At 48.7% G+C, this 11239-nt stretch overlaps 1 protein-coding gene across 1 annotated transcript; it reads left to right on the top strand.

The window, feature by feature from the left end:
* Positions 1–3850: 3850 nt before the first annotated feature.
* On the top strand, positions 3851–9451 carry Bod1 (biorientation of chromosomes in cell division 1). The gene is made up of 4 exons (XM_005081538.4): positions 3851–4264; positions 5962–6086; positions 7801–7997; positions 8801–9451. Exons 1-3 carry the CDS (start codon positions 3866–3868, stop codon positions 7994–7996), a joined length of 720 nt encoding a protein of 239 aa, XP_005081595.1. The 5' UTR covers positions 3851–3865; the 3' UTR covers position 7997; positions 8801–9451.
* The last annotated feature ends 1788 nt before the right edge of the window (positions 9452–11239 follow it).

An 11239-nucleotide genomic window follows, 5' to 3' on the forward strand; every position in this document is an offset into this window, starting at 1 on the left:
CTATCTACAACAGTTGGAACGTTAGGAATTTCCTTTGGAATGTCAGGTGCTTTACCCGTGGTCCTGAGTGGTGCCGGGGTGGTCCCAGGTTGTAGTCTTTCCTGGAGCCAGATATTACCTTAGGGTAATCTGAAACTCAGGCCTCTGTTGAGCTTGTCACGGGCCCTGCAGACACGACCCTGAGCCATGTGAGAAGGGGGAAGGGAGCTGCCAACCAAGAGGGGCAGTCTGGGCTAAGAGACTGACTCAGAGACTAGATGGCTGGATTATACAGGGAAGGTGTGGTGGTTTGAGAGAAAATGGCCCCTAAAAACTCAGGGAGTGGCACTATTAGGAGGTGTGGCCTTATTGGAGTAGGAAGTATTGTTAGAGGAAGTGTGTCCCATCCAGATGTAGAATTCTCAGCTACCTCCCCAACTCCATGTCTGCCTACATGTCACCATGTTTCCTCCCACGACGATAGTGACCAAACCTTTGAAACTGTGAGACAGTCTCAAAGAAATGTCTTTATAAGAGTTGCTGTGGTCATGGTGTCTCTTCACAGCAATGAGACCCTAACTAAGACAGAAGGGCAGCTGGGGGAAGGGCAGCCCATTCCCTGGACTGGAGAAGTTTAGGGTCCTGGGTGGGATATGCCAGCCAGAAGCGCCCTGTTAACAGGTAGGAGCTGGAGGATGTAGGGAGCACCTGGGTGGCCAGCATCTGCTTAGATAGGCTAAATCGGCACCCCAGCCCCAGGTTTGAGACCTAACAGCAGGAAGTACAGGATGTATGCTTGCCCCCAATTGGATAAAGGCAGGAAGTGGGAAGCCATGTGGGTTTTGTCTTTATAGGTACCTGACTGATGTCATTCACAGCGATTCTCTGGGAATCCCAGGTATGATCCTGGCCTGAAGTAGTGGCCTTATTCTTCAGAAGGATCAACAGCTTTCCCGTGGCTGACACCACACTTCAATCTATTCCCTCTGTCAGCCCGAGGGTCTTCCAGGAAGAACCTGACAAGTTTCTGCATCCTGATATGCCTCTCCGCTGACACAGCAATCCAAATCAAACCAAATCAAACTGAATTAGAAAAAGCCCATGCTTAATGAGTACAACACTCCCAAATGGCCTTCCAGTCCCCCAGAGAGGAGGCGGGAAAGAGACCAGAAAACCACACATCTATTTTCTGGGGGGTAGTTTAAATACCCTGTGGGAGTGGTCTTGAGCATCTCTGGGGGAGGGGTCATCATTTGTGTGGGGGTTTTCTGAGATGCAGCAGGGTTTGGAGGGAGGTGAGGGGGGCTTGGGTGGAACTTCCACCATAACATTCCAGACTCTGGGTATATGGATGCCAGGGGCTGGGGTGAAGCTTCCATCAGAACAGAACCTACTAGATTTATTTGGGCTGTTGGTTCAATATTCTGATAGTCAAAGGGCAGAGCACAAGCTCTTTAGAATGTCTTCATTCCTGTCAGGATGGTTACACTATTCTACAACTAGGAAACAGCCAGGGAGTTTTGACCAAGTGTCGTGCTGAGCACCGAGACAAAATAAACAGTCATGGTTTCTACCGAAGCTTACACTATGGGTAAGGTTGCAGGGAAAGAGGGGTTGGGGAAGAGATAGACAGTGCAGATGGCCAATGATGCTATAAATTATTCTCTTCCAATTACAACAATTTCTCTAAGAATCTGCTCAACCACAGAGCACATTGGGCCTGGGGCCAGAAAAGTTTTTGTGAAGAGAATAAGATGTGGTCCGACTACAATTGGGATTAGGTGGGCTAAAAGAAGAGTGACACATACCCCTACCCACCCCCATGATGGAGTTGAACTATCCCTAATGTGACTTCCTTGGAGCTTAACTATGAGAGGTCAGCATGGATCAACAGTAGAAATACTTGAGATGCCCCAAAGGATTGCAATCTATTATGAGAGACCGTGATTAGTTTAACCTCTGAGACTGGCTGGGCTGATGTTAAAGGAGTATGAACTAAAGGTGGCTACTTGTTTTACAGTCTAATTTAAGCTCTCTTGGGTAGTAAATGTTGGGTGAGAGCGTCTTGGACTGCCTAGTCTGCATCTTCCCAGGAGCCAAGGGTATTGTAGAATTTATTCACATCCTTTCCAGTGCTCATGTGAGATAAGGAGTAACTGCAGGGGACGTAGTTCTGAGAGATCAGCCAAGGGATAAAAGGAGGACAGTGGTATGTAAGAAATACCAAATATGATCTTTCCTATAAAATACATAAAACTTAAGCCAGACAAGGTGGCTCACAGCTTTAATCCCAGCACTCAGAGGGCAGAGGCAGGTGGATCCGAGTTCGAGGCCAGCCTGGTCTACAGACCGAGTTCCAGGACAGCAAGGACTAACAGAAACCCTGTCTCGAAAAAAATAAAAACATATATACATACATACGTACACGCATACTTCTGTTTAGAACAAGGAATTAAGAGTCTCTTGTCTCCCCCACCTCGAAAGACTTGTAAATATTTGAATCCTCTCCACCCAGGAAAACTTTTACTTACACCAAGGCCCATACTACTGTACTCCAGGAATTCAATGGCCTGGAGCAGTGATCCTTTTCTCCTCGGAGCAGTGACCTCTTCTTTCCCTTTTCTCCTCTATTTCCTGTGCACACATTCTTTTCAGACTAGCCAGCTGAATAAAGATTGTGAGGTTGGACCCTAGCCAATGGGAAAGACATAGCCATCACCTTCCTTAGAATAAAAACACATGTACTCCCTGTCTAGGTGCATCTGGTCCTCTGCCTGTCCTCACCCCAGAACACCCTCTTAATCAAGAGTAAAGTCTTTACAGACACATCAGCTGGAGCGATGGTCTGTCTCTCTTTGCAATCCCAAACTTATTCCCAGCAGTGACAGCTGTGGGAAATTCAGTACAGACTTGTGGCTGTAATTGCTACAACAAGTAAATTAATAGCTAGTTCTCAGGTGTGTGGATGTCTTTGGTTAAATCCTGGAACACAGGAAGCCTGGGTTAAAAAACATCTTCTGTTTCTAGGAATAAGACCAGAGTAATTTTATTTCTGTTCCTCCATTTCTGAATCTGCAGAAAGTAATAGTGGTGCTGGCTATCAGATAGTTGTGAAAGTGTTTCAAGACCGCAGCAGTATTACTTCTAGCACATTCTACTTACTGACTCTACTATTAATAATACTGACAATATTTAATATTGAAGAGTCCATACGTGCAAGACAGACTTAATAGCAGGGTTTTTCTTTAGTTATTTTATGATTTTGTAAAATGAATCCGTGTTGCTATTAAAAATCAAACAGACAGATGCAAACTTTTCAATAAAAGTTTCAGTAGGCCTGCGAAATAGCTCAGTGGGCAAAAGCACTTGCTACCTAGCTTGAGAATATGAGTTCGATCACACGACCTACATCATAGGAGGGACCAGTGTGCCACAAGTTGTCCTCTGACCTCCACACAAGCGCTGTAGCATTGTCCTTCCCTGCCACACAAAATAAATGTGAAGTTATTTTGTCGAAAACGATCAACCCATTGCTAGCCAAATTTTCCAGATCATATTGTTCAAGAAGGTCATGGGAGTTGAGTACATGTCAAAAGCACAGGCTGCTAGACACGGAAACAGAGCTATTGGATCAGTCTTTAAGATATAATCTCGTAATCGTTCAGTCAGCTTTACAGGTGATTTGCTCTGCGAGGAGGTCTGATTGGGAAAGGCTGCAGTGACTGAACCGATTTCAGTCCAGGCGAAGATTTGAGCCTACAATTCCCATGCTGTCCCGCGAACTAGCGCGAGCGAGCGACACGCCTGCCGGGAGTTGTAGTTTTCAACGGCCAGACCCAGTCTATAAGAACTTGAGCGATGGCTCCAGGAAACCAACTGTCCCACAATGCAAAGGCCACCGGTGACGCTATCAGACGGGCGCCAGCAGCGCTGCGAGCGGGGACCGCCTTGGACCCCGCCGCCTCCCACCCTGTCGCCTCCGTCGCCGCCGCCTCCGTGGGGCCCTCCGTGTCTGCGCAGCGCGGCCCGCGGCTCCCGGAGGAGCAGCCGAGCGCGGGGCCCGGCGCAGGCGCGGGGCGCTGCCATGGCGGATGGTGCGGGAGCTGGCGCGGCGGGCCAGGCCTCGGGGCCGGCGGCGGGCTCGAGTGGGGCAGGGGGCCCGGTCAACCCCGCTTCGCTGCCTCCCGGAGACCCGCAGCTCATCGCTCTCATAGTGGAGCAGCTCAAAAGCCGTGGCCTGTTCGATAGCTTCCGCCGGGACTGTCTGGCCGACGTGGACACCAAGGTACCCGGGCCGTGGGGGGCGAAGCGGTGCGGTGCACCCTGCTATTATGACGTGCTAGAGCCGGGGGTAAAACAAAAGGCAGCTCGGGAGCCTCCGGGATGCGCTGCGGGGAGCAGTACAGGCGCCTTCGGAGTGGTGCGCGTCTGAGCGCTGCTCTCGCTCCTCACTTACCAGCTGTGATTTTTGGTCCAGTCGCCTTTGTGAACTTGGAGATTCTTTTACGGCTGCACGTATGTAACCCCCTCCAAACCAAAGAAACTCGTGTTTTAGAACAGTCAGGAAAGGCTTTAGAAGCTCTACCCAGTTTCTGTTCACCACTAGGGAGGTGATTTTAAGCCCGGAATGGATTGGACGACACGGTAATTCTCTTTCCCCAGCGGAATAATTTGCAGACCTGTATTCTGTCAAACTGGGATAAGCTGTAGAGTCAGCACCCTTATTTTGTATCCTTTAATCTAAAGGGAGTTGATGCCTATGTTAGACTTAGTGCAAAAGCTAGTCTTTCCGGTAAAAGTACTAATTCGCCTTACTTGGAAAAGTTGTTTGGGATGTGTGTTAAGAGCCAGGTGTATAGTAGTAGCCAGAACATTCCTTTTTCTCTTTACAAAACCAACTTGCCAGCCTGGCGTTGGTGGCACATGCCTTTAATCCCAGCACTCGGGAGGCAGAGGCAGGCGGATCTCTGTGAGTTCGAGGCCGGGCTGGACCGATAGCCTCCAAAACAATACAGAGAAACCCTGTCTCGTAAAAAAACAAAAAACAAAAAAACAACTTGCCAAGGGTAAGGAGGTGGAGTTAGGGGCCTCTTTACTGACTGAGAGGGCTGCATGTCACCCAAGCCAGCTGGTCTAGGGTAGGTATCAGCTGGTGGCTTGGCTGTCAGCAGCAGGCTGCCTGGGTCTGTGTATGGCTTTGATGGCCGGGTTAGTCTGCCTTGTAAATACACAAGCTGCACAGGTAGGCCATCCTTCCCAGTTCATGTTCTCATGGAGGGGCCAGAGCCATGCCCGAAGGCAGTCTCAGTTCAGTCCTGGAGTAAGTGACACACCACTCAGCATGGGTGAGGAGAGGTTGGAACCTCAGAATATGCGTTCCTTGTACTCACTAGTTAATTTCCTAGTCTTGTTCTCAGGCATATAGGAGCAGTTAGAGTAAGTGTCTCAGGCTCATTTGTGGGGTCACTACTTTGCCTGGAAACTTCACAGAGCTCCCTTGTATTAACTGTAGTGACCCTTGCTGAGGTTTGGGTGGCTCTTTCATTTGCAGGGGCCTTTCCTTGGTGTTCTGCTGCGAGCTCCCACTGTGAGTCAAGCAGGCAGGAATGTTTGCATTCTAAGGATGGAAATTACTGAAACTCAGATGTCAGGTGACTCACAAAAAGTCACCTTGATCTAGAACCAGTTCCTTCCTTTGGAGGATACCTTTGTTTACTCTTTGAAGCCTGAATGTCTAATGTCTACATTTGGGCAGAATAGATACTAATAGGCCCTCCCTCGTGGAGTTCCTTTAAAAGTAGATTGACTTATATAGTTAACGCGCCACACTGTGCCCAGCCACTGCAGGATGAGTCCTGAGGCCAGGTGGAAGTGTGCTTAAATGAGAAAATGTGGTTCTATGAAAGGCAGTGTTCCAAATGCCACTCGGTTCCACAACTTTGGCGCATGCACTAACTTGGTCTCTTCTTCTGAATGTCTCAGCCAGCTTACCAGAACCTGAGGCAAAAAGTGGATAATTTTGTGTCAACGCATCTGGACAAACAAGAATGGAGTCCTGCAATGAACAAGAACCAGTTGCGAAATGGGCTGAGGCAGAGCGTGGTCCAGTAAGTAAATCAGTGAGGAAAGTGGCTGTCCCAGCATGCTGCTGCACGGCCTGCCCTTGGTTCATGGGCTCCTGGCTGATGCTGCTTCGTAGCCATCTACTGTCTCATGCATGGGGGAAGATGAACAGAGCCCTGAGTACCAGCTGCTCGCTTCAGTGGTAACTCTGGAAGGTCTTTGGGATTGTGAAACGTGGCTCATTGTCATCTGAACAGGAGAGTGGGTTTTATGGCAGGATGCCAGTGTTTGGGTACAGGCCAGCAAAGTAAGTACTGTGTGTTCTGTGACCATGGCTGCTAAAGTGTGGTGACAGTTTGCAGAAAGATGTCCTGTAAGACATTGTCCTTCACGGAGACAAACTGAACCTTTGCTAGAGAAGGCACTGTAGAGAACTCACGTGAGGGGCCTCATTGTCACTGGCATGGGTAAGTTTTTTCTGGTCTGTTTCAGAATTCATTATTTCTTTTAACACCAGGGCTTATATTTGGCACTTTTTTTCTTCTTTTTGGTTTTTCGAGACAGGGTTTCTCTGTATTGCTTTGGAAGTTGTCCTGGAACTCACTCTGTAGACCAGGCTGGTCTCAAACTCATAGACATCTGCCTGCCTCTGCCTCCTGAGTGCTGGATTAAAGGCGTGCACCACCACTGCCTGGCTATTCAGCACTTCTTAATCCACTAAATTGTTGAATAAAGGCTTAAGAAACAGGACCCTGCAAATAGAAGCGTCAAGGGGATTATGGTTGTGCTGGTGCATCCCTTGAGCAGCTCCCACCCCCAGGCTCATAGGACAGAAGCTGATCCCCAGTGAGTTGACGTGGTGGCAAGAGCTGGGCGAAGGAAGGTGTTGAGGTTATGGGGCCTTCACCTTTGTGGCACTGAATAAGTTCTTTGAGAATCGGCTGTTGAGCTGAGTCTGATGTGATACCTGATACACTCCTATCGTTCCAGTACTCGGGAGGCTGAGATGGGAAGATTAGGAGAGTCAAGCAGCCTTGGTTATGGGCAGAGGGAGAGAGATTGAGAGATTGATATTAAAAACAGAAAAGGACAAGCGTTATAGCAGTCGCTGTGGTTTATGACCCCTGAAGTCTTTTGTAGATGAAGAATATTAGCACCCACGGTAAAGCTCTCTTTGCTCTAGGGGAGTGTGGCGTCCAAAGCTGCCCATGTTGTGTCTCGGTGTACACAGTCCTGCTCCCTTTCTCAAGGTGAGCTCCGGTGTCGAGGCCTCAGAAAGGAGGGGTCAGTAGCTGTCCTTTATTGAGCAATACTCACTGCATGTCCAGTCTCTATGTGTCTCCAATCGTCACAAACCTCTCACCTGCCTTGTGTTGGATGTAGTAACTGAGTTGCTGTTGGAAGCCACTTCTGTTCTGGCTGCTAAGAATAAATGCTGAGGAAAACTAAGGCGTAACAAGACCTGCTGCCTTTGACACTGACGGCAATGTCACCGACGCCTGTGGCCAGGCTCTTGCAGTTTGTCACATGTGTTGGCCTTTGGTGCAATCTGCACAGCTTTGTTCCCATTGCACCAAGTTGAGGCTGCATTAGAATGGTGGATGACAGGCGGCTGTGAATCCCCTCAAATGAAAGGCCAATGGCCTAAAACTCTGGGGGAATGGGTATTTGCTGGGCGCTTGAATGGCCCTTGGGGCTTATTGGTGCAAAGGGGAACTCTTGAGAACTAAATAACAGTAGTTTGTCTTATCTCCACAGGTCAGGCATGTTGGAAGCAGGAGTGGACAGGATCATTTCCCAGGTGGTGGACCCCAAACTAAATCACATCTTCAGGCCACAGATAGAGCGAGCAATCCACGAGTTCCTGGCAGCCCAGAAAAAAGAAGCTATGCCAGCTCCCCCTCCAGAACCTGAAAGTCAGGACCCTCCAGTGCCGTCCCAAGACGCTTCCTAAGGTTTGGAACCCCATCTTTCCTCTGTGGCCAGTCGATGGTTAGAAACGGGGTAAGCTGTGATTAGACATCATTTTTCACACCTGTTCAGAAAGAGAGCACTGGGAGTGGAGTTCACCCCAGTGAACCATCTCAGTGAATTCGGCTCTAGCCGCTCCCATATTGGCAACTGTGCTCTGTACCAGTGGAGCCGAGCATCCAAGTTACCACAGGAAACCTCATCAGCAGCCACCGTGGCAACTGGTTTACACAGGGGACTATGGAGGTCGTCATCTCTGAGATTGCTTACCTGTGGCTCCCCCTGGTGCTGGCTGACATTTGTGATTCTCATATGAAATCAGCAGCATTCCCAAGTGCTGTCCCAAGTGAGGCCTTCGCCATGAGCCAGCGTTCCCAGGTTGCCCTGTGTTCTCTGTCTCAGGGTTAGGATTTACTCTAAACTTTAAAAATAGCTGGAGCTACAGAGGTGGATGCTGTGCCGGGTTTGGGGAGCCACTGTATGAGCAATGGACCCCTCACCTGCCATCATCACACGCCGGGGTGCTGTGGTCCCTTGTTCTGCTGCTAGTGAGTCCTTAAGATACTGATACTAATAAACTGGGTAGGGAGGCAGTGGATCAAGGCCTTTGAACATGAGCATTTGAAGGGCTGTGCTGTGCCTCTTGGGAGAGATCCTTGACTCATCATGGAGTGTAAATCATGTATGTTAAATCTTTTCCATTTCATTGTAAATTCTTTTAGGAACATGTACTTAGTGAATATACAAAAGTAGCATTTTGACATTATTATCTTTTTTTTTTTTTTAGAATATGTCTGATACCTTTGGAAAACTCCATTTAATGAAGAAATGGAATAGATTCCTGTTGCATACAAATATAACTTGAGTCGACCATGTCACTACTTATGTCAAGATTTTGGCCTTGACTGGGGTGGTGTCCATATTGGATGGAGCTCATGTGTTGTGCAGCCTTTGACCAGCCTGTCCAAGGGACCGACCACAGTAGACACTACAGAGGTTTAAGCACTACATGACTGTATCCTGAACAAACCTCTCTACTTGAACACGGACCCTGCATGTGGATGTTAGCACTTGTGCTCTGCGGTGAGCAGAAGCCAGGCCGCAGCTAACAGGTCAGGGCAGCAAAGGGCAATGGGAGCAGCTGGTATTGTTGCTAGAGTTACAGGCTGGAATGTGCAGCAGTTAGCCTCAGTAGCCCTAAGGTTGTTGTGACCTTCCTGTGCTTGGAGAGTTTAGTGGTTTCCTTTCTCTTGTCAGCTTGGAGCCCTGGCGTGAGTGAGGAAGCTGAGACTTGGGGACAAGGAAAGCCCCACTGTCTCTGTCCTGGTGTCTCACTGGCTGTAGGGGCGAGCGATTCACCCTGGGTGTGGTGCTCGGTTCTCACGTTTGTGTTTTTAGAAGAACAACCGTTAATAAATAGCAGATGTTTTACAATAAAGTCATTTGATGATCTTTCTCTAAAGCGCCTCTGTCTGTGGAGGTGACACCCCTTCCTCTACCTGCCTGCTGCCTCCATACAGCCTGTGACTGATGGGAACGGAGGATTGCTGGTCAGAACTTAGAAGCACCCTGGTTCATGCTGGCTGATGCAGCTGGTCAGGGCGAGGCAGTGTCTTGTTGAATGTTCTGACTCATGTCAAGCGTGGATGAGTACCAGTGCCCCTGAGTGTCTCGGGACAGGGTGGGGGAGCTGGGTGTTATTGGCCTGGGGTGGGGTGAGGTGAGAAGGGGACAGGTTGTGTGTGTGGTCAGAGACAGCTTGCAGATATTGGTTCTGTTTCTGCCACCTGTGTCCCAATGATTGAATTCAGGTAATGGGACTTGGTGGCAAACGCCTTTACTCACTGGCCGAAAAATTTGTATCTTACAAGCTCCCAGATGATGCTGGGCCTTGGATATAGCAAAGATTGCTTCAAACTAAAGAGTTCTTGTTTTTAGTGAGTACACTGGATATTGTTTGTCTAACTTGCTGGGTTTGGAGGTTTTGTGTTGCTGGGGGTAGAAACCGGTGCCTTACACCTGTTGAGCACATGCCCAGCCCAGATAAAAGGAGTGTTTCCCTCCCCCTTTACCACAAATAGCCTCATTGGGACTTTATTGCCTTTTAAGAGCTCAGCAAGATTTTTGCAGCACCTGCCTTTGTGCTAAAAGCAGGCTGGCTCCACCCTCAGCACAGGTGGAAGCCACCCCAGAGATGCACTATCATCTCCACGGAACAAGTTGCTGGCCTTAGTTCTTAGCAGCTGGGACAGAACAATCTTCTACTCTACTGCACATGCAGAGAGGTGTGTCTCACTCCTCAGAGACTGCACAGCCATCCCACACTGATCCCACCCAGAATAGACCAGCCCAGAGGACATTCCTACCTACAGATGCTCAGCTGACCCCATCCATGTTGTGTGTTTTAAGCAAATAGGTTTTGATGAGCATTCTCCCTTTGTTTCTCCTATTCCCGAAGAAGACCTGATTGGATGTCCAGAAGTGCAGACTTGACAGTTGCCTGCCAGGAGCTCAGGGTCTCCACAGTTCTGTCTGCCACTAAGGATCAGTGAGGCTGAGCTGAGGAAAGCAGGGCTTTGTCAGACTAGAGAGACTTGTGCACTCTTAGATGGGCATTTGATTCTTTCCCTAATGAAGAGGAAAGAAGTACCCATGTTTCCCAGGTGGATGTCTTCACACTTCTGGAGGAGCAGTCAAGACAGCCCAGTAAGGCTCTGGCAAGAAAGACCACTACCTTAGAAGTGGGTTGCTAGCCAGATCTGTGTTGACCCTGAATCCTTAAGCCTTGGATATTGGGTTCATCACACAGGACCTGAGGGGAAATCACCATCCAAGAAGTAGGATAATTCTTCGTACCAAAACTGCTTCACCTATTAAACACCCTTACCGTATATATACTGGCTTTTTTTATATATATTTTAATTATTCCTTTAAGAATGTCCCACAATGTAGTTTGATCATATTCACCCCCAACTCCTGTATTTCTTTTTCTGTAAGATGTAATTTGTCACTGGCCTCAAGTGTGCGAGTTAGGCCTCTCTATGTGGAAAAGCCATTGCAAGAGCTGAGTGGAGCATGGGGCTGACCTCTAGGACATGACCAGCTCTGGGAAACATTAAGGCTTAAGCAGGAAGGGCCTTGGTCAGGGGCAGCAGGATGGTGCCCTGTTCTGAAGCTCACTTCTCTTGCTTGAACCAATATCTGAGGTTGCTGCTGGAGACTTTAG

This window comes from Mesocricetus auratus, unplaced genomic scaffold (genome assembly GCF_017639785.1).
Source record: "Mesocricetus auratus isolate SY011 unplaced genomic scaffold, BCM_Maur_2.0 Super-Scaffold_100007, whole genome shotgun sequence".
Lineage (NCBI taxonomy): Eukaryota > Metazoa > Chordata > Mammalia > Rodentia > Cricetidae > Mesocricetus > Mesocricetus auratus.